This window comes from Colobus angolensis, unplaced genomic scaffold (assembly GCF_000951035.1).
Source record: "Colobus angolensis palliatus isolate OR3802 unplaced genomic scaffold, Cang.pa_1.0 Scaffold324, whole genome shotgun sequence".
Taxonomy (NCBI): Eukaryota; Metazoa; Chordata; class Mammalia; order Primates; family Cercopithecidae; genus Colobus; species Colobus angolensis.
This window is the reverse complement of record NW_012116533.1, coordinates 2396599-2415168: the sequence shown is the minus strand read 5'-3', so window position 1 is coordinate 2415168 and position 18570 is coordinate 2396599. Positions and strand designations below refer to the sequence as shown.

The 18570-nt window shown below is 39.2% G+C and overlaps 1 protein-coding gene across 5 annotated transcripts in view; it reads left to right on the top strand.

The window, feature by feature from the left end:
* The window catches only part of CHRDL1 (chordin-like 1), a 115289-nt gene that overhangs the window by 31563 nt on the left and 65156 nt on the right, over positions 1-18570 (top strand). For all 5 annotated transcript variants that reach the window (XM_011951686.1, XM_011951684.1, XM_011951681.1 and 2 more), the window contains exons 3-4: positions 683-795; positions 3734-3827. In XM_011951686.1, coding sequence (XP_011807076.1) covers positions 683-795; positions 3734-3827 — 207 coding nt within the window. The remainder of the gene's footprint in view (positions 1-682; positions 796-3733; positions 3828-18570) is intronic.

The following is an 18570-nucleotide window of genomic DNA, read 5'->3' as shown; positions in this document are numbered from 1 at the left end:
ATATGATGGAATACTACTCACCCATAAAAAGGAATGAATTAACAACATTTGCAATGACCTGGATGAGATTGGAGACTATTATTCTAAGTGAAGTGACTCAGAAATGGCAAACCAAACATCATATGATCTCACTGATATGTGGGAGCTAAGCTATGAGGATGCAAAGGCATAAGAATGATACAGTGGACTTTGGGCACTTGCGAGGAAGAGTGGGAGGGAGATGAGAGATAAAAGACAACAAATATGGTGCAGTGTGTACTGCTAGGGTGATGGGTGCACCAAGATCTCACACATCACCACTAAAGAACTTACTGATGTAACCAAATACCACCTGTACCCCAATAACTTATGGAAAAATAAAATAAAATTTAAAAAGATTTTGTACATCGTTGTCAGACAAACCTGGGTTTGAGTCCCGTCTCAGCTTCTTACTGGTTATATGACTCTTGATTTTCCTTATCTTTAAAATGAGACTAATAGCAATGTCTACCTTATGGGTCGTTGTGGTGAGGATCCAGAGAGCGAAGTATATATAACACTAATCCCCTAATAGGAATTCTATAAATACTCACTATGCCTCTTCCCTTGATTTGTAATAAAATGGATGGAACTTATGATTGCTTTTGAACTTTGTGACTTGGTTGATGATTGCTAACAGGCATATTCTCCATCTCCTTCACAGATTCAGAGACATATTGCATGTTTCAAGACAAGAAGTACAGAGTGGGTGAGAGATGGCATCCTTACCTGGAACCTTACGGGTTGGTTTACTGCGTGAACTGCATCTGCTCAGAGGTACAATCTCTCATGCCATGTGATTTCCCAGTTTGCTTCTCAGCATGCAGAGAGGCTTTCAGTGCCCAAATGGCCAGGGACTGTGGGTGATACAATCCTGAAAGAAAGTAAAGAAGCAGACTGGTCGCTCTGTCTCATGCCTATAATCCCAGCACTTTGGGAGGCTGAAGCATGTGGATCACTTCAGTCCAGGAGTTCTAGACCAGCATGGGTAATATAGCAAAACCCCTTCTCTACAAAAAGTACAAAAATTAGCTGGGTGTGGTGGCACATGCTTGTTGTCCCAGCTAGTTGGGAGGCTGAGGTGGGAGGATCACTTGAGCTTGGGACTTCTAGGCTGAAGTGAATCGAAATTGCACCACTGCATTCCAGCATGGTTGACAGAGCAAGACCCTATCTCATAAAATAAAAGAAGAAAGTAAGAAGAAGATTGCAAGGAAAAATAAACATTTTCTGTCTTCTGTCCTCTCTTGCTTTTTGGCTTGATTTTTATGGGTTCTCTGAATATTTGCTATGGACAGATATTTATGATCTCTTAGCCTAATGATATAGGGCATGATTGCAGAAGGCAGAAGAGCCTGATAGTGGGAGTGGAGGTGAAAGCTCAATAGAGTGTTTAGATTGTAAGACAAAGTAGTTTTTGAAAATTATTTTAAGGCTGACCTTTAGGGAGAATATAAGGACAAATTATAAACTGGTTCATTGGGAGAGTGGATTTTATGTTGTCTCAGCCAATAACTGTAATTAAGACTGAGTTTGTGAAACCTTGGCCTGTACCTCTTAAGGATTAGAGTTCCCTTGGCTTAGCCTTGGCTCCTGTCCAGTCATTTAGAAAGGATTTTGCATGGCTTGAGTGCCATCTTTGCAATACGTAAAGCAGGTTGTTCCATCTTCTTTCCATGGTCTTGACCCAGGAACACAGCTGTGCTCCATCTTTCTGAACAAACTTCTACCATCATATGTTAGGCTAGAGTTTCTTGTTGTCTGCACTATAGATATTTGGTTGGGGGCTGGCTGTCCTGTGTGTTGTAGGATGTTAAGCAGTATCCCTGGCCTCTACCCATTGGATGACAAGAGCACCATCTCCAATCATAACAACCAAAAATGTCTCCAGACCTGGCCAAGTTGCCTGGGGAGCAAAAATCACCCCTGGTAGAGAAGCGGTGCACTAGGCTATTTGGAAAGGGAGGCCTTGTACTAGACATTGAGAATTCTGAACTTACACAATGGATCTTCAAGACCAGCTTCTTACTTGAGACCTTGTGTAAGGACTGCATCTCTTCCCTCATGCCCAGCTAGAGCAGAAACAATCACTTGCAAGCCTGATTCATTTATCATTTGAACATAATTTTGGGCTATCAGAATTTTGAGCATGTGGAAACATAATTATCAGGTAGTATCAGGCAGTATTAAGAGGCTATGAGGTTCTAGAACAAAGACAGACCAAGTTTCCAACCCTGCCTCTGCCACTTATGAGCCACTGGACAAGTTACCTGACCTCAGTGATATTCGTTCATCTTCCTCTTTTTATAAATGGGATAGTGATATTACCATTTCATAGGGTTCTGGAAAGGATTAAATTTACAAATCCATTTAAATCATTTAAAACAATGCTTAGTCATGGTAAACATTCAAGAAATGTTAACAGCTGTTATTGTCATCATTGCTGTCCTTATCATTGTGGTTATCATCATCATTATTATTATTAATCTATTAACTCTAGAACAGAATTCAGTATATAGCATTAAGGAGGATTCCGTTTAGATCTCAGCTGGGAGGTGTGGTTTCTGATGTGCTTCAATGATCTCAATTCAAGATTATACCACCTGCCTCTGAGGAGTGTGATACATGAGGAGCTTCTGTGGTGTTGCCAAATGCAACACTCCAAAAAAATTATTCTAGAGAGTACACAAGAAAAGGAAAAGGTTGTGATAAGGCAATTCCAATATGGATAAAAGAAGCCTGCCTCTTTAAATGGTTAGGGCATGTATTAAATAGATCATTTGGGGATTGATTAACTGCCTGGGATGGCCTGATTTTGTCAGATTCTTGACGCAGCACATTGAAGATGGACAGCTAACCATTGGGAGCTGAGGCTTCGCTGTCTGCAAGGCAGTCAAAATGTTACAATGATTGATCCCAATGCCAACAGCTCAAGCACAAGGCATCTTCTATTTCTATGTCCTCTTCACTACTTTATTCCCCCACGACAGCCTGACAAATATAAGTAGCCCTTGCTGCAAATGATTTATGGATGGTAAATGTAAATGAAAAATTTATTTCCAGAGTATGTCTTTGTTCTAGAAATGATTGTGAGCTGTCAGAGCAAGGGGTCTTGGAATTGTAGATCAGGCAGGGACGCAGTTGCCCCACCCAGGCATACTACCTAATCAGCTAAATTCCAAACTCTAGCTTGTTCTCAGAAGAATTTTGGCTAAAAAGGAAATGAGAAGAATCACTCGGCCCACTGGGCCAAGGCAGAGTTATATGGAATCCAGGATCCATCTGCTAGGGATGCCTCCTTGCCCAGGGCTGGGTAGCAGCTTAGGGGACCCATTGCTCATTGTGTCTTTCATGTTATTGGACAGGTGATTATGAAATCAGAGTAGGTTCTTGGAAAAAACATGCAGCTAGAGCTGGGGAATGGTAGAAATGCCACAGAGCCAGGCCAGAAGAAGCCTGTCACAATTAATGGGAAGCTTTGAAAATTGGAGGAGTGGTGATCTCAGCCTTAGAAAAATATGCCAGTAAACTATCAACCAACCCAGGAGAGGTGCTGGTGATGAGAAAAGGAAAGAAAATGTTGAATGCATTCAGCTTATTGGGAATGCATTATTCACTGCCTGGGTGAGTCCCTGCATGACTGTTTCCCAAACTGGCTTGATCCCAGCATCCTTTGAAAGACATTTATTTTTTCTCATTGCCTTCTCTTTTTCAGAATGGGAATGTGCTTTGCAGCCGAGTCAGATGTCCAAATGTTCATTGCCTTTCTCCTGTGCATATTCCTCATCTGTGCTGCCCTCGCTGCCCAGGTAAAGCAGTTTGTCTCTTTCCTAGCTGTGGTTCTCCATCTTCCCTCTTCACCCAACTCATCTCATCTCCATAATTCCCCAGAAGGGAAACTTCCAGACATATAACAATAGGAACCTTTAGGCAGTCCAAACTGGCCTCTAAATACTTTTTATAGCTCAAATGGGGTACATTCTAGGCTCTAATAAGTTATTGGGTACCCAGTAACAGATTTTTATTGGGCTTTTAGTCATTTGAAGGTGGGTGTCAATCAGAGATGGAAATTGTGGCCCAGAGATTTTCTGCTGTAAGCAGCCTCTTCCTGCCATGGTCAGCAGGCACCAGGAGAGTTGCAGCATGGCGGCATGTGTCTTATGCAGTTAGTGCTGGAATTGCATCCGAGCATAGCTTCTAAATTATGAGGGGGCCGTTCATAAATCAAAGGAGCTGACCCAGTGAGGTTTATGACAGTATAAAGCTGCCTGCCTGCTGAATAGTCACCTCCTCCAGACTGCACAGTTATTATGTACACATTGTTAAGAGTAATGCTAAGGGGCAGCCAGGCAGAGACTTTTTCACAAGGCTGTTAGGATGTCTACTTTCACGATTTGCAGCTAGGGTTTTTGAGGCAGGGGCTCCCTCACTGACACTTTGTTCACGTCTGACTGGGGCCTGATTCCAACCCCAAAAGTGTGTGGAATAATTCAGAGAATGCCTGTGGGCCCAATGGCAGTCCTAGAAAAAGCTACTTGACACTCTTGGGATCTGTCAAGTACAAGTCTTATCATCCTGTAAGTTGATTCTATTTCTCTTTAGGGTGGAAATTCTTGAACTAGGGTTCCTGGGTGGGCTTTTGAGGGTCAAAGAACCCTTTAAAATGTGCTTGCAGTTTTTGATGTAACTATGTATATGTGTAAATTCCTTTAGAGAACATCTGCAGCTTTATTGTCAGTCCCAAAGGGATGTTCACAAAGAACCACTACCCTAGCTAAGGTATAGATGGTGCTTTTAAGTGGTGAGGAACTTCCAGAACTTATAAGAGAGAAACCAAATGTATCAGGGCAAAAATGTTAGGAATAAGGCTGGGAATGGGGTTCAGTGAAAACCCAGTCAACTGAAATGTTCCAAGAGTGGAGGATTTTTTTTTTTTTTTAATGGAGAAGAAACACCCAAACTCTTTTTGTCGCCACCTTTATAATACATATTTTCCTGCATCATTAAATACACCCTAATGAACAAAAGTGATTCATTTCCAGATGGCAGATCATGCCATATCACGGGTTTTTAAATTGTGAGTGTTGGTGCTGATAGTATATGCTTTAAGATGTCAGAGAGTGACTCGGCATATGATCAACCTAAAAGTTGCTGGGGTTTTTTTGGAGTAAGTCCCTAAGCGAGGCTTACTGTTTCTGTATGTGTTTATTTGCTTCTTCTTCCTAAACTGGATTGCAAAAATGTGGTATGGGCAGCAGGGAGTGTGGGTGGGGGTGCTCTGGTAAATGGGAACAATGTTTCTGATAAAGTTGCCACTCTGGAGAGCTTTTTTTTTTTTTTTTTTTTTAACCTGCCAGGTAGCCTGTCAGATAGCCTTATAAAAACTTTTTATTCCCCAGAAGTCTCCAAAAGTGGTCTAATGTCATAGGAACTTATCTAAACTTCTGTGTAAAGATTGTTCTTCCCTGGGAAGAAGGTTGAGGCATGACCCAGACCCAGAGCATACGGCAAAAGAACATAGAATAGAATATGGCTGCACCTACCCCAGATGCCTAACAGGACGCAAGTATGGAGAAAAAGGGAGAGTATAAGCTAGCAGTTATTTTGAGAGAAAAATAAAGTGTTAAAAGAACTGAGCTCAAAAATTCCAGAGGTGAGAACATTGAAAGAAATAAACACCATTATCGTTAAGACTTAAAAAGTCTTAACGATTTTATGGTATGGAGGATAGAAATAAACTATTCCTTTTCTTTTCCTTCTTGCTCTTGCAGCTCACTTCTCCCTAAGTTCATTTTTCTTCTTGTTAACTATAACCTTTAACAGCTCTTTCCGTGGGTAGTAGTCCTAAAATTCCCTAGTCCTTATATACCAAAAAAATGTATTTACTTTGCAATCATTCTTGAATGATAATTTGGCTGGGTATGAAATTATATGTGCGTGTTCATCTCCCCTCAGCACTTTGAAGATACTACTAAATGGTTTGTTGGCTTTTTTGGTTGCTTGTTTATTTGTTTGTGGTTAAGAATTCTACTATTTGTAGTTCTTTTGTGGGTTCTTCTGTTTTTTGGTTTTTTTTTTTTCCTTCTAGCTTTTAAAACTTTCTTCTTTTCATTGATGCACACAATGAGATGTGTAAGTTTGATTATTCTCTTCAGCCTGCTCAGCAGATGATTTTTTCAGCCAAAGGAGTCAAATTTCTCATCAATTTTTAGTCAGTTTTTTGAAAATTATCTCTTCACCTTCTTATTTTTTCTCATTCTCAAACTTGAGAGTTTGGTATATATTATTGCATCTCATTTAATTTATCCTTTATGTCTCCTTTATTTTTCCCTCCTGATATTCTCCCTAAAATGATATATTACTTCAAGTCTGTTCTCCAATTCATGAATTCTTTCCATGCATACTATTTAGGCCATCTGTTGGGGTTTGTTTGTTTCTTTGTTTATTTTCAATAACCTTGTTTCCCCTCAGGTTTTCAAGTTATTTAAAAAGACATCTACATGATGCTAATTTATAACCTGTTATTGTTTTGGGGGATCTTATTCTCTTTTTTACCTCTTTAAAGTATTTAAATGTTTATTTGAAGTCCATTTCAGATTGTTCAAATATCTAAATATTTTTAGATGTGAATTGTCACCTTTGCTGGGTTTCTTGACAGCTTTTCTCAGTCCTGAATTTTCCTTGGTTTTCTACTTTTTCTTTCAAAGCTCATTATCCATGGCTGTTTTTTTGTTTGTTTGTTTTTGTTTTTGTTTTTTCTTGCATGAGCCCTTCCTTGTGGGATGGTTGTTGCAGGCTTTATAGTTCACTTTGCTCTAAACCAGGTCATATATTAATGACTCGGTTTGGGCTGCCTCATGCCCGAATGGTCTATTTCTACCTCTGTTTTCTTGAGCACTACTAGTCTCTGATAATGATCATGGACAGAGACCTCATCTACAACTGCCTACCTTGGACAATCAGTGTTTTTTAGGGAACACTGAATGGGGAGAACTATGTCAGCCCCTGTTTTTCTCCTTAGCCATTTGGATCCAAACTACACATATTCAGTCCCAGCTGCTGATGGACGATATGGCTTTGGCTCCCACTTATTGCTGTACTTTCCTCCTATATTTTATTCCACAAAGAGTTTTTTTTGTGTTTCTGAATATGATTTTACAGTTTTCACATTTTATTTATTTATTTTTCTAGTTCCACATTTCAACTCTCTTTGTTTTGAAAATAACAGGGAGATTTCTCATGTGCTCTCTTTGCCATATTGAACCAGAATGCAACCAGCTATTCTTTCTTCCTACTGAAGATAAAGCAAGAGTAAATAGCTTTAAATCATAGCAGAGAGGAATGGAGCTTTACAAAAGGAAGAACTTTGGAACACCATGGCTGTTAAATCCTAGAATAAATGACTAAGGAGAATTTTAGTCTCTTTACTTAACATTTCTAGAAATAAAAAGGTACCCACCCATCTGAGATAGAGTTGGCACAGTCCTGCTTTGAGACAGGGCAATGGATGTGATGACTCCTGTGTGTTCCTTCCACCCCAGTGATTATTAGGCATGAGGAAACTCATGCCTTCAGGGTCACAGAAATGTTTGGTCAAAGAAAAGGGCTCTGGTTTTCTGTCTTAACCCAATGGAAGGCACTGTGATGAAAATGTCCTCATTTAAGAAGAAAATATTTAAAGCCAAGATGATGAATAAGCTCAGTATAAAAAGGAGAAGACAAACAAGCAAACCATATACTCCAGATATTGGCTTTACATACTGTCCTATAGCAGTACTGACTTAGAGGAGCTTTTGCCTAGGTAGTAACAGACTCAGTGGAAGTGTCCTACCTATCATGCTTAGAGTTTAGTTTCCATTGACGGAGACAGAGGAGCCATCTCATTTCATTTGTTTATATATTTCCCATGGCTCTTGCTTTCTAAACTCTACCTCTAAAATTTCCAAGGATCCCACCTGTATTTGAAATTGTCTCCTACAGCTCCTGCTAAACCATGGAAATCATAGCATGCAGGCAGCTCTTCCAGAAATACCAGAGAGAAATCTATACTGATTCCCACAAAGAGCAAATAAAACTTTTTTCATCAGCACTTGTCCAAGTCTTGGCAGAGGTCAAGTCTTAGTCGCATACCACAGTGCTCTACTGGGCCCAAAGAGGCTACATGGAGGCTGGAACATTCTTAATGGAAAAGTCAAGACTGCATAGGACTCATGAACATCATTAAATTCATCCTGGTCTCTAAGCAGGACTCTGTGGAGTCCCTGATAATTAAGAGATTTTAGAGATTTGTAGGAATTAAATTCCCTATCTTCTCTTTTGGGGGAATGAAGTGGTAATGCTGGAAGGGAAAGTAAAACAACATGACTTATTTTCATAATATGTGTGTGTGTGTATAAAATATATATATTTCATCATATATTTATTATATATATATGCACAGAGAGAGAATTTTATCACAAAAAGAAGACTTTTATAGTGATCAGGAGTCTAAATCATATTATCTAAGAGGGCTTTTTAAAATGGTCATTCCACTGAGAAGTTGCTATTCAGAATTAATAAATTTAGGTTTTCCTGGAGGTATTCCAGCATTCCTGTATTGTTAAAGAGCTCTCATAAAATTGCCAAAATAACTGATTTGATCTGGTTAGCAGAGACCTAATCCACAGTGTTTCCTTTTGGCTAGATGTGAAAAAGTTTGGCACTATGAATGGTTTTAATAGGAATAGTGACAGTGTGGTTTTGCCAAGAGAGACAACCCAGTCTTAGATATTCAAGGTAGGTGAGGGAAAAGACCTTACCATTGTTGCACTATAGTGTGTGTTCCCATAAGGAGAATGTGGGAAGCCCTGTGTCATTTCTCTTTCAACAATAGTTGGGTTATGAGTGAGCTAGCAAACACAGGTATTTCTGCCACAGTACAATATGCACATATCTGAAAATCCTCACATTCTACAAAATTGTACACTGAAAAATAACAGGGCTTAAGGAAAAAGTAGCATTGGAGAAAACCACTCAAAACGTATGCAGCTTTGTAACCAGAATACTAACAAAGCAACTGTACTAATGAAATACTAACACAGTTTAAAAAGGCATCTTACATTTCTAATAAAATATTACAGTAAATATAAACTTCTAGAATTCACCTTTTAAAATGGTAACATGAGCTTGAAGGAAGGGTGTTTAAGGAAGAATTGAAGCTGCTGAGTTATAGAGACAACAGTAAATTGCACAAAGATCAGGGAGAATCATGTAATAAGCACTTATAAGACAGAGCATGTGGCCCAACTGAGGCAAGAGGAAGAATGTAGGGCAAATGGCTTCCTGATTTCAGTTGAGTTAGTGTACTTGGCTTTTAGCTGCAGTCACTTGGTAGTGCAAAATATTAATTTGCTGGGTAATCATGTATGAACTAATGCAATTTCTATTTTATACCAACTTCATTCCCTTATTTAGCACTCACATATGAACCACTTGTGTTACACAAATCCACACTATAGCACAGACTGTGTAAGATGAGGTACATACATGTCATTTGACTTCAGACAACTTTAGAGTAAGAGTTGAAAATCACTTGTCTACTCTGAATTTGCTTTTTTTGTCTTTAATCACTGACCTATCTGCTCTTGTGTTCCCCTTTTCTCCCATCCATGCATTTATATTAAAAAGGAATCTAGAGTCTAGGTCTATGACTATGTCTGTCTATATCTGTGACTTCCACTGTTACAGTAACCAAGTAGACAGGCCTTTTGTGTTTCCTCCAGTTTTTATCTAGGGCAAAGGTTCAAAAGAGAGATTTATTTATTTTTTATTGTGGTAAAACATGCATAACATAAAATGTATCCTTTTAGTGAATAATTCTGTGGCATTAAGAACATTTACAATATTGTACAAGTGGTAAGAACATTTACCACTAATCTAGTTTCTGAAATTTTTCACCACCCCAAAAGGAAACCTGTTACACAGTCACTCTCCATTCCCCTTTTCCCCTAGCCCCTGGTAGCCATGAATTTACTTCTCTATGGATTTGCCTATTCTGGATGTTTTGAATAAGTGGAATCATACAATTTGTGGCCTTTTGTATCTGGTTTCATTCACTTAGCATAGTGTTTTCAAGGTTTACCCATGTTGTAGCATGTATCAGTATGACTTTTCTTTTTAGGGCTGAATAATCTTCCATTATTATGAATAGATCACTTTTGTTATCCATTCATCTGTTGGTAGTCATTTGGGTTGTTTCCACCTTTTGGCCGTTGTGAATAACGCTGCTATGGACATTTATATACAAGTTTTTGTGTGGCATATGTTTTCAATTATTTTGTATATACCTAGGAGTGGAAAGTCTGGATCTTATGGTAATTTTGTCTTTAATTTATTGAGGAATCACTCTTAAATTTTAAGGTTGCCCCATCTTCTTTTAGTTCATTTCTTTGAGTATCTACTGCCAGCCATCCCCATGGTTGCTGCTGATTTGCTGCTGTTGCCACCATCCATATCTGATCTCCATTGCTCTCTTCTCTCTTCTATTCTCTTCTGAATTCTATATTCATTTGTGTCTTGGATTTTATCAAAAAAGATCAATTCCTTGTTAACAGTAACAGCCAATTCGCATATAGTTTTCCTTAGTAAGGTGACTCCAATATCTGTAATGTGCAAGATGATCAATCAGGGCCACTCCTTTGCCTGCAAAAGATTGGTATATATATTACACATAATAATTTTATATATATATATATATACACACACACACACACATATATATATATATATATATATATATATATATATATCTTTATGGGTCCAGAGTTATCCAAAAGCCTAAGGATTCTGAAATGTTGGTGTCTGTAGAGCAGATATTTTGCTTTATTATTATTATTACTATTTTAGGTTACTGAGGGGTTGCCAAAGGAGATGTTCACTTTTGATCCCTAGACCTTCCATGTCCATACTGACTATTCTCTTAAACCCCTTTAACCATCTTCTATGCCTTATTTCCACTATTTTTCTCATACCATTGGTCCTTGGACACTTGACACAGTACAAGGGGTTAAAACCTTCTTCAAGAAAGTAGCATTCACTGGGCACGCTGGCTCACGCCTGTAATCCCAGCACTGTGGGAGGCCGAGGTGGGCGGATCACAACGTCAAGAGATTGAGACCATCCTGGTCAACATGGTGAAACTCCATCTCTACTTAAAATGCAAAAAATTAGCTGGGCGTGGTGGTGCGTGCCTGTAGTCCCAGGTACTCGGGAGGCTGAGGCAGGAGGATCGCTTGAACCCAGGAGGTGGAGGTTGTGGTGAGCCAAGATCATGCCACTGCATTCCAGCCTGGCAACAGAATGAGACTCCGTCTCAAAAAAAAAAAAAAAAAAAAGTAGCAGTCAGTTTACCTTTGCCAGATGAGGTGATCTTTGTCTCTGGTAAACTCTGGGAATTTAATTTCTTTTTAAAAAGAATGTGATTTCCTTTTGGTATGCTAGAACCCTTATGTCATGTAAGAACAAGGCTTTTAGGCGCATTATGGCCTTCCATTATGATAGAGCAGAACTCTTAACTTCTATTTCTTTCAGTGAACATTAACTAAAGCTAGCCTCACACAAAAGTAAAGAAGGTGATACCACATTGAGGGATATCTAGAGGCCCCATTGGTCCCAAATAAATCTTCCATTTGCTTTCTATATGCAAGAAACTGCCACCATTATAATCGTTTTCCAGGGTTAAGATAGTGTTTCCCAAAATTTGCTCCAGAGAATATAATTTTATGGGATGGTAATTGAGTTTACTAGGGAAAACATTTGTATGGTAAAATAAATTTGAGTTTCTGAATTAGAAAATGTTCAACATGTGATTTTCAATGTAAGACTTCTCAGTCACGTATACACACACACACACACATACACACATTTATAATTTAAGAGGAATAAGTTTTTTTATTTTTTAATTGACACATAATAATTGTACAAATTTATGGAGTACAAAACATAGGGATATTTTGATGCCTACAGTGTGTAGTGATCAAATCATAGTATTAGTATATCCATCACTTCAAACATTTATCATTTCTTTGTGCTGTGAACTTTCAAAATCCTCTCTTCTGGATGTTATTGTGTATCATTTAACTAACCTCTCCCTATCCTCCTCTTTCTCCTACCCTTTCCAGCCTCTAGTAACCACTATTGTACTTTCTGTTTCTATGAGATCAACTTTTTTAGCTTCCACATATGAGTGAGAACATGCAGTGTTTATCTTACTGTTCCTGACTTATTTTGCTTAAGTTAGTATTTTCAAGGTTCATTCGTGTTGCTGTGAATGACAGGGTTTCTTTCTTTTTTATGACTGAATAATACTCCATTGTGTATGTATACCATATTTTCTTTATCCATACTTCTGTTGGTGGAAACTTATGTTGATTCCATATCTTGCTATTGTATGTAGTGCTGCAATAAACATAGGGATATAACTATGTATACTGATTTCCCCCCTTTTTTTTTTTTGGATATATACCCAGTAGTAGGATTACTGGATCATATAGTAGTTTTATTTGTGCTTTTTAAAGAAACCTCCATACTGTTTTCCATAGTAGCTGTACTGATTTACATTCCCACCAACAGCATATGAGTTCTCTTTTCTCCACATCCTCACTAGAGTCTATTATGTTTTGTCTTTTTGAACATAACCATTCTAACTGGGCTGAGATGATACCTCATTGTGACTTTGATTTGTATTTTCCTGGTGATTAGTGATGTTGAGCATGTTTATATACTTGTTGTCTATTTATATGACAGAGCCTTGATACATTAGTACACATTATGAATCTACCAGAGAGGTATATGGGATGTAATATTGTCTAAACTTATTCAGCCATAGGACCCATTTTTTGGAGGCACTTTGCAGAATTAGGGTTCTTTATTATGTGCTTCGAGAAGTGTTGTATTTTGCCATTCAATTTCTAGGAGTAATTTATGTTATAGCAATAAGCTATTGGAGAAGTTTGTTAGGGTAGTAGGCAATTTTAGCCCAAGACCCTAAACTAGTACTACTCAAATTTTAACGTGCTCAAGGATCACCTTGGGAGATTTGATAAAATGCAGACTCCCAGACCCTACACCAAAAAATCCTGAATCATTTAGGCTGCAATGAGTATCATGCATTTCACACAAGCATCGCAGTTAATTCTAATGCAGTCGGATTGAGGACTGCACTACAGTAATAGGTCCCAGGGGAGGTTTTGAGAAAGGAGGTCAAGAGAACTGCCCACAGAAAGCCGTTCTGGGTAAGATCTTGCAGCAGTGGGATCTCCAGAGGACTGTGGGCAACATGACAACATCGTTTCACTGATAATGGAGCACATAGACACTCTGGAAACACATTTTCCTTGTGTGACATTTCCCCAGGACCAACCCTGCAGTAACATGTGCACAATGTGCCATCTGGTCTGCCCCTCTGCTTTCCCAGAGCTCCCATCCAAAGGCTGCCTCCTCTGCCATCTTCCACATTCAGAGTCCTTGGCTGTCATGTCCAGAAAGCAAGACCCTCCGTGGGGAGCTTTCCCCTCTACCCCGCCCATTGTTCATGACTTGTTGTTGGCAAGAAATGAATGGCATTTCTCGGAATTAGCCCAGGAATTTCTGCTGATAAACAAATGAAACTCTCAAAGGGAAAAGCAATCAACATAGTTTGAAATAAAATCAGCGTTTTCAGCTTACTCTGTTTTTAACTTAGTTTGAAATAAGAGTCACATCTAGGGTATTTTAAGGAAAGAATTAGCAAAATATCCTGTGGTGGGCTTTCATCTGAATTGCAGGATTGACCCTTGAACCAGGGCCTGTTTTCTTCTTGAGTAAGCAGAAGAAGCAATTATTACCTTGATTTCCTGTGACCTGTGATTCTGAGACCTGTCCAGCCATCGGATCAGCTTTGCCCAAGCCCACCCCCACTTCCCTGCCAAGTTGCCTGACACCTGAAATTGTCATTACAGCTTAATCTTTTAAATTTAGGCCTTTTCCTGATAAATTACCAATCTTTGAAGGTAGTAACTTAACTCTTATTAATAATTTTTAATTTCATCTGAACACAGGATTTAGAAAGCAGAATTTGATTGTAGAAAGAGGAGGCAGGTGTTGTGGGGGAAGATCCCAAGGCCGCTAAGCTCAGCTGGGCACCTGAAGAGTTACAAAGGGATAGGGGCCTGTCGAAGGAAGGGCCTAGGGAGTCAAGCTTTACCTACCCCGAAGTCCTGCAGAACACCAGTAGTATTGAGGATAAGTTCTTTATTTGTGGCAGAGGACACAGTGGTTTCTAGGATGAGTTGCCAGCTCTCAAGTTTTTCACTTTAGAGTTGTTAATTTAAAACCAATATGTTCTCAAAGTAGCCAAATATCCTTGCTATCTGTTGCCTAGAGCCAAAGAGTTTCGCTTCAGGGTTTTGGACGCAAAATGACTATAACCCAAAAGGTTTGCCAGATTATTTGCAGCCACTAAGATAAGCAATTGTCTTTATTAGAATGATTTTTGTCTGATTTTTGTATTTAGAATTTTATACTATCAGCTATTCCCTAAAAGTGATTTTAGGAACTGGCAGACTTAGGGTGACAGTTATTGAAATCTGTTCCAAAATCCGTCTCCTCACAGGACTCCATTTTTGGCCATCAAAGTAGTCTATTTTATAAATGTCTTGATGTGTTGTCTTTTGTCTTTGCCACATACACTCTAAGACACAGAAACTGGGAAGTGGTTCAGCAAATATATGTATGGTTAGGGTAATACTCCCAGAATTGGAGATAGTCTAAGAAATATATGTACTGTATCTCTCAATAAAGGGCTAAATCAAAGCTGTCTGCAGGAGGGGGAGGAAGAGGGCTGTTTGGATTTTAGTTTAATTGGGAAGACAGAGAAATACATCAAACTTGGGAGTTGAGGTTATTTTTTGGAACATGAAGATAATGTAAGTATCCCCACAAGCTCTTTCTCTTTTCTTCAATAAATTCATCCCGTTTTGATTTCTTCACATTCACAAGATTGTGCCCTCAGGGATCTAAGGCCAAATCAGAGTCCACACTCACCATCATACCTTTTATATAGAATATTCATTTATTATTTTAATAGGAGAGCAATGGATATTGAGAAGGAGAGGGCAAGGAAATGTGGCATGCTTTCTTCCTTGTTTTCTTTCTTTGTTTCCCTTCTTTCCTTCCCTCATTCCTTCCTTTTTTATTTTCATTGTCTTTTTTGTTTAATTTGTGATTATTTTCTTGTGCTAAAATATCCATAACATAAAATTTACCATTTTAACCATTTTTGTGTGTACAGTTCAGTAACATGAAGTACGTTCACACTGTTGCACAACCTTCACCACCATCCATCTCCAGAACATTTTCATCTCCCCAAACTGAAACTCTGTACCCATTAAACACTAACTCCCCACTTTCTACTTCCTGTCTCTATGAATTTGGCTACTCTCAGTACCTCATATGAATGGCATTATGCTGTATTTATCCTCTTGTGGTGTACGTTTTTTGCTTAGCATAATGTCTTTAAGGTTCGTCCAGGATGTAGTGTGTCTCTTTTTTAAATGGGGAAGAGAGAGAAGAAATTTGAGAAGAGGCTGGTGGTAGAGATGAGGAAGTGAAGTCAGGAGACAACCAAGGAGTCTTAGAGGAATCTAGCAAATGTTGTTTTCAGAGCACATTTTTTCTGGAAGACTCCAGAGACCACACTGTCTTTGAAAATGACAGGCATGACAAGCAGTAACTAGCATTACTGCCTGTGTGAAATGCTAGGTTTCGAAAGGTGTATTCCTTATTAACGTTCCCCAGGGAACTTCAAGAGTGTCATCTATTAGGAGGTGATTACTGGCAAGTTTTGTCATCTGCTTTTGGAGAAATCCATAGGAATAGAACAGTACCCCTGTTTCTTTTTATCTGGAGAAGTACTTTTCCAAAAGGGCCTCTTCTGAGATTGCTTTCTGAGGGAAATTGTGTCTGGAGCCATTCAACATAGCTTTATTAGAAAGATTATTAAAGGATTAGAGTATGAAACCTATGAGGTGATGTTGAAGGAAAACTGTAATTACTGAAACTGGTGAAAGAAAGAGGGGCCTTCACTAAGTTTCAGAAACATAAATGGGTCTTAGAGGAGGCTGATCAGCTTTCTCCTTCCACCTCCAAAGGGGGAGAAAGAGTAGAAGTGAGTTTCAGTATAAGAAACTGAGGCACAAAAAAGTAGTTCCAGGCATAAATAAGGGGAGTGAAGTCATTTTATAGTCAATATATTAATAGCTCAAACTCAATGCTGAGTAAACACAAGACACAAATGTACAAACGCATGCAATATGATTCCATTAATATCAAGTTCAAAATAGGCAAAAGTAAACTATATTGTTTATGGATGTGCATAAATGTGATAAAACTACAATGGAAAGTGAATAATTATCACAATAGTCAGCATGGTGATGAGTTGACCTCCATTGGGGGGTGCTTCTGGGGTGCTGGCAATGCACTCTTTCTTGATCCATGTGGTAGTCACATGGGTGTTTGCTTTGAAAGCATCAGTACAACTCTACATTTATGTTTTAGGTATGTAAGTTATATTTCCAGTATAATATAAAGTGGGATTACATTTTCATTTGTTCCTGATAGTTCTGATTGGAGGCAAAAGTACCAGAAGACTTTGCAAGATTACAACCAAGCATAGGATTTTTATGTGCATATGGCAGTTTGGGGGGTTGTTATATTTGTCTACTTGTTTGCATTGTTTTGGTCTTCTTGATGTTTGGTTTTTGTGTGTGTGTGTGTGTTTTGTTTTTTGGTTTTTGGTTTTTGGGGGTTTTTTGTCACAAAGAAGAGCAGTACCAAAACCTAGAGAAAGGTGTGTTCCTTGTCCTTTAAGTGGGCTCTTGGAATTAGTAAGTGGACATTGATTTCCAAGTTGTAGAGTGCACAGTATATCGGCATCTGGATGAAGCCATCTGGCTCCAGGCTTTTATCGCTGACCAGAGGACCAGAGGGCATGTTTGGCTTCCAGGAAGTCAGGCGGGTCAGGACCACCTTTGGGAAGGAAGGAGGGCTTTGGACCTGTGGGGTAGGCCTGCCCTCCCTCAAAGTGAGGTTGTATTGTGTTATCATGAGGAGAGGAAGGCAGGGGGGCCAGTAAAGAGATGGGGCCTAGCTCTGCTTTCCTTTCAGTTCACTGTGGGACATTCACAGAGCTGATTAACCTCTTTGTACCTATTTTCTCAGCCTGTAAAATGAGATGATAATTCCTGACTTCTATTAAAGTTTGCATTGACAGCAAACGAGAAAGTTGATATGGGAAATTGCTTTGAAAAGTGTAAGGAGGTATATATATATAAGCAAAGCAGTGCTCAGCAGTGAAAAGAAGGTATTTAAATCCTAGGTCCCCAGATTTCATCTGGGCATATCTGCAATATGGGCAAAGCCTGAAACCGTAGCATTTTGGTACGTGTTCCTCTAGATCCCAATGATAGCAGCCTCATAACCAGGCATTGACCTTGTGTCTCCAGCCTCAGGGAAAAGATTAGGGGAGTCTAAAGGAAACAAGTAACAGGTTTAATGACTGTCAGGCAAAAGGCATTAAATTAATGGCAACACCTCTGCCTTACCTTTCTATTTCCTTCTGATTAGATTTCCAGAGGTGCCTGTATGAGTATGCCGCACAATAATGCTGATATTCTCAAAGCTGAGTGAGCTCTTAACAGAAACATAAGGTAGTGCTGTGAATGCATTCAGAAACAAGGTAAAAATCTCTGGACTGCCTTGAAAAATTGAAGGGGATTTTTCTGGGGAAGGACTAGAACTGATACCTCCTCCCTCCTAAATCATAAAAAGAGAGAGCAAGATTCACCATTATGTGTTGATTAGGCTGCCTTATTCCTGTTTGGTTCCTACCTTCTGCTAATTCGTGCTCTTGCTGGAGGCTGTCATCTGGTGCCTCTTGCAGGAGCACAGTGTGCCCCTACTGCAGGGGGCCTCTCAGACCACTGGGATCAGGGAAATGAGCCATTGCTGTAGTGTTACTTCCAAACCAGGGAGGATCAGCACACACACACACACCCCTTCTGCCCCCACCAACTTCTCTAGGGCTTTAGAAATGTCTGGGAACTGTTTTGTTCATCACAGTAATGGGAGGATGTCATTGGCATTTAGTGGGCAGCAACAAGAGATGCAAAATGTTCCACAATAAGTAGGAACACAGTGCATGGAAGAAGTGTCCCACACAAAATTCCAGAATTCTCAAAAATTCTCTATTGAGAAATACTGGACAGCAGCCTTAGTCAGAGAAGCCTAGGGAAAGGAGTCTCTTCCTAACCAGAAGTTGGTGGTGTGGGTCCACTCATTCATTCATTCACTCACTCACTCATATTCATTTCACAAAAGTTTACAGAGTATAAGCTTTGAGACAGATCCCATGTTGGTGCTGAGGTTTCAGGGTTCCTTCCTCGAGGAGTTCACAGTCTAGTGGAGGAGACACGCATAACAAGATTATTAAAATGTAATGTGATAAGTACTCTGGTAGAAGTGTGGACAAGGGCTATG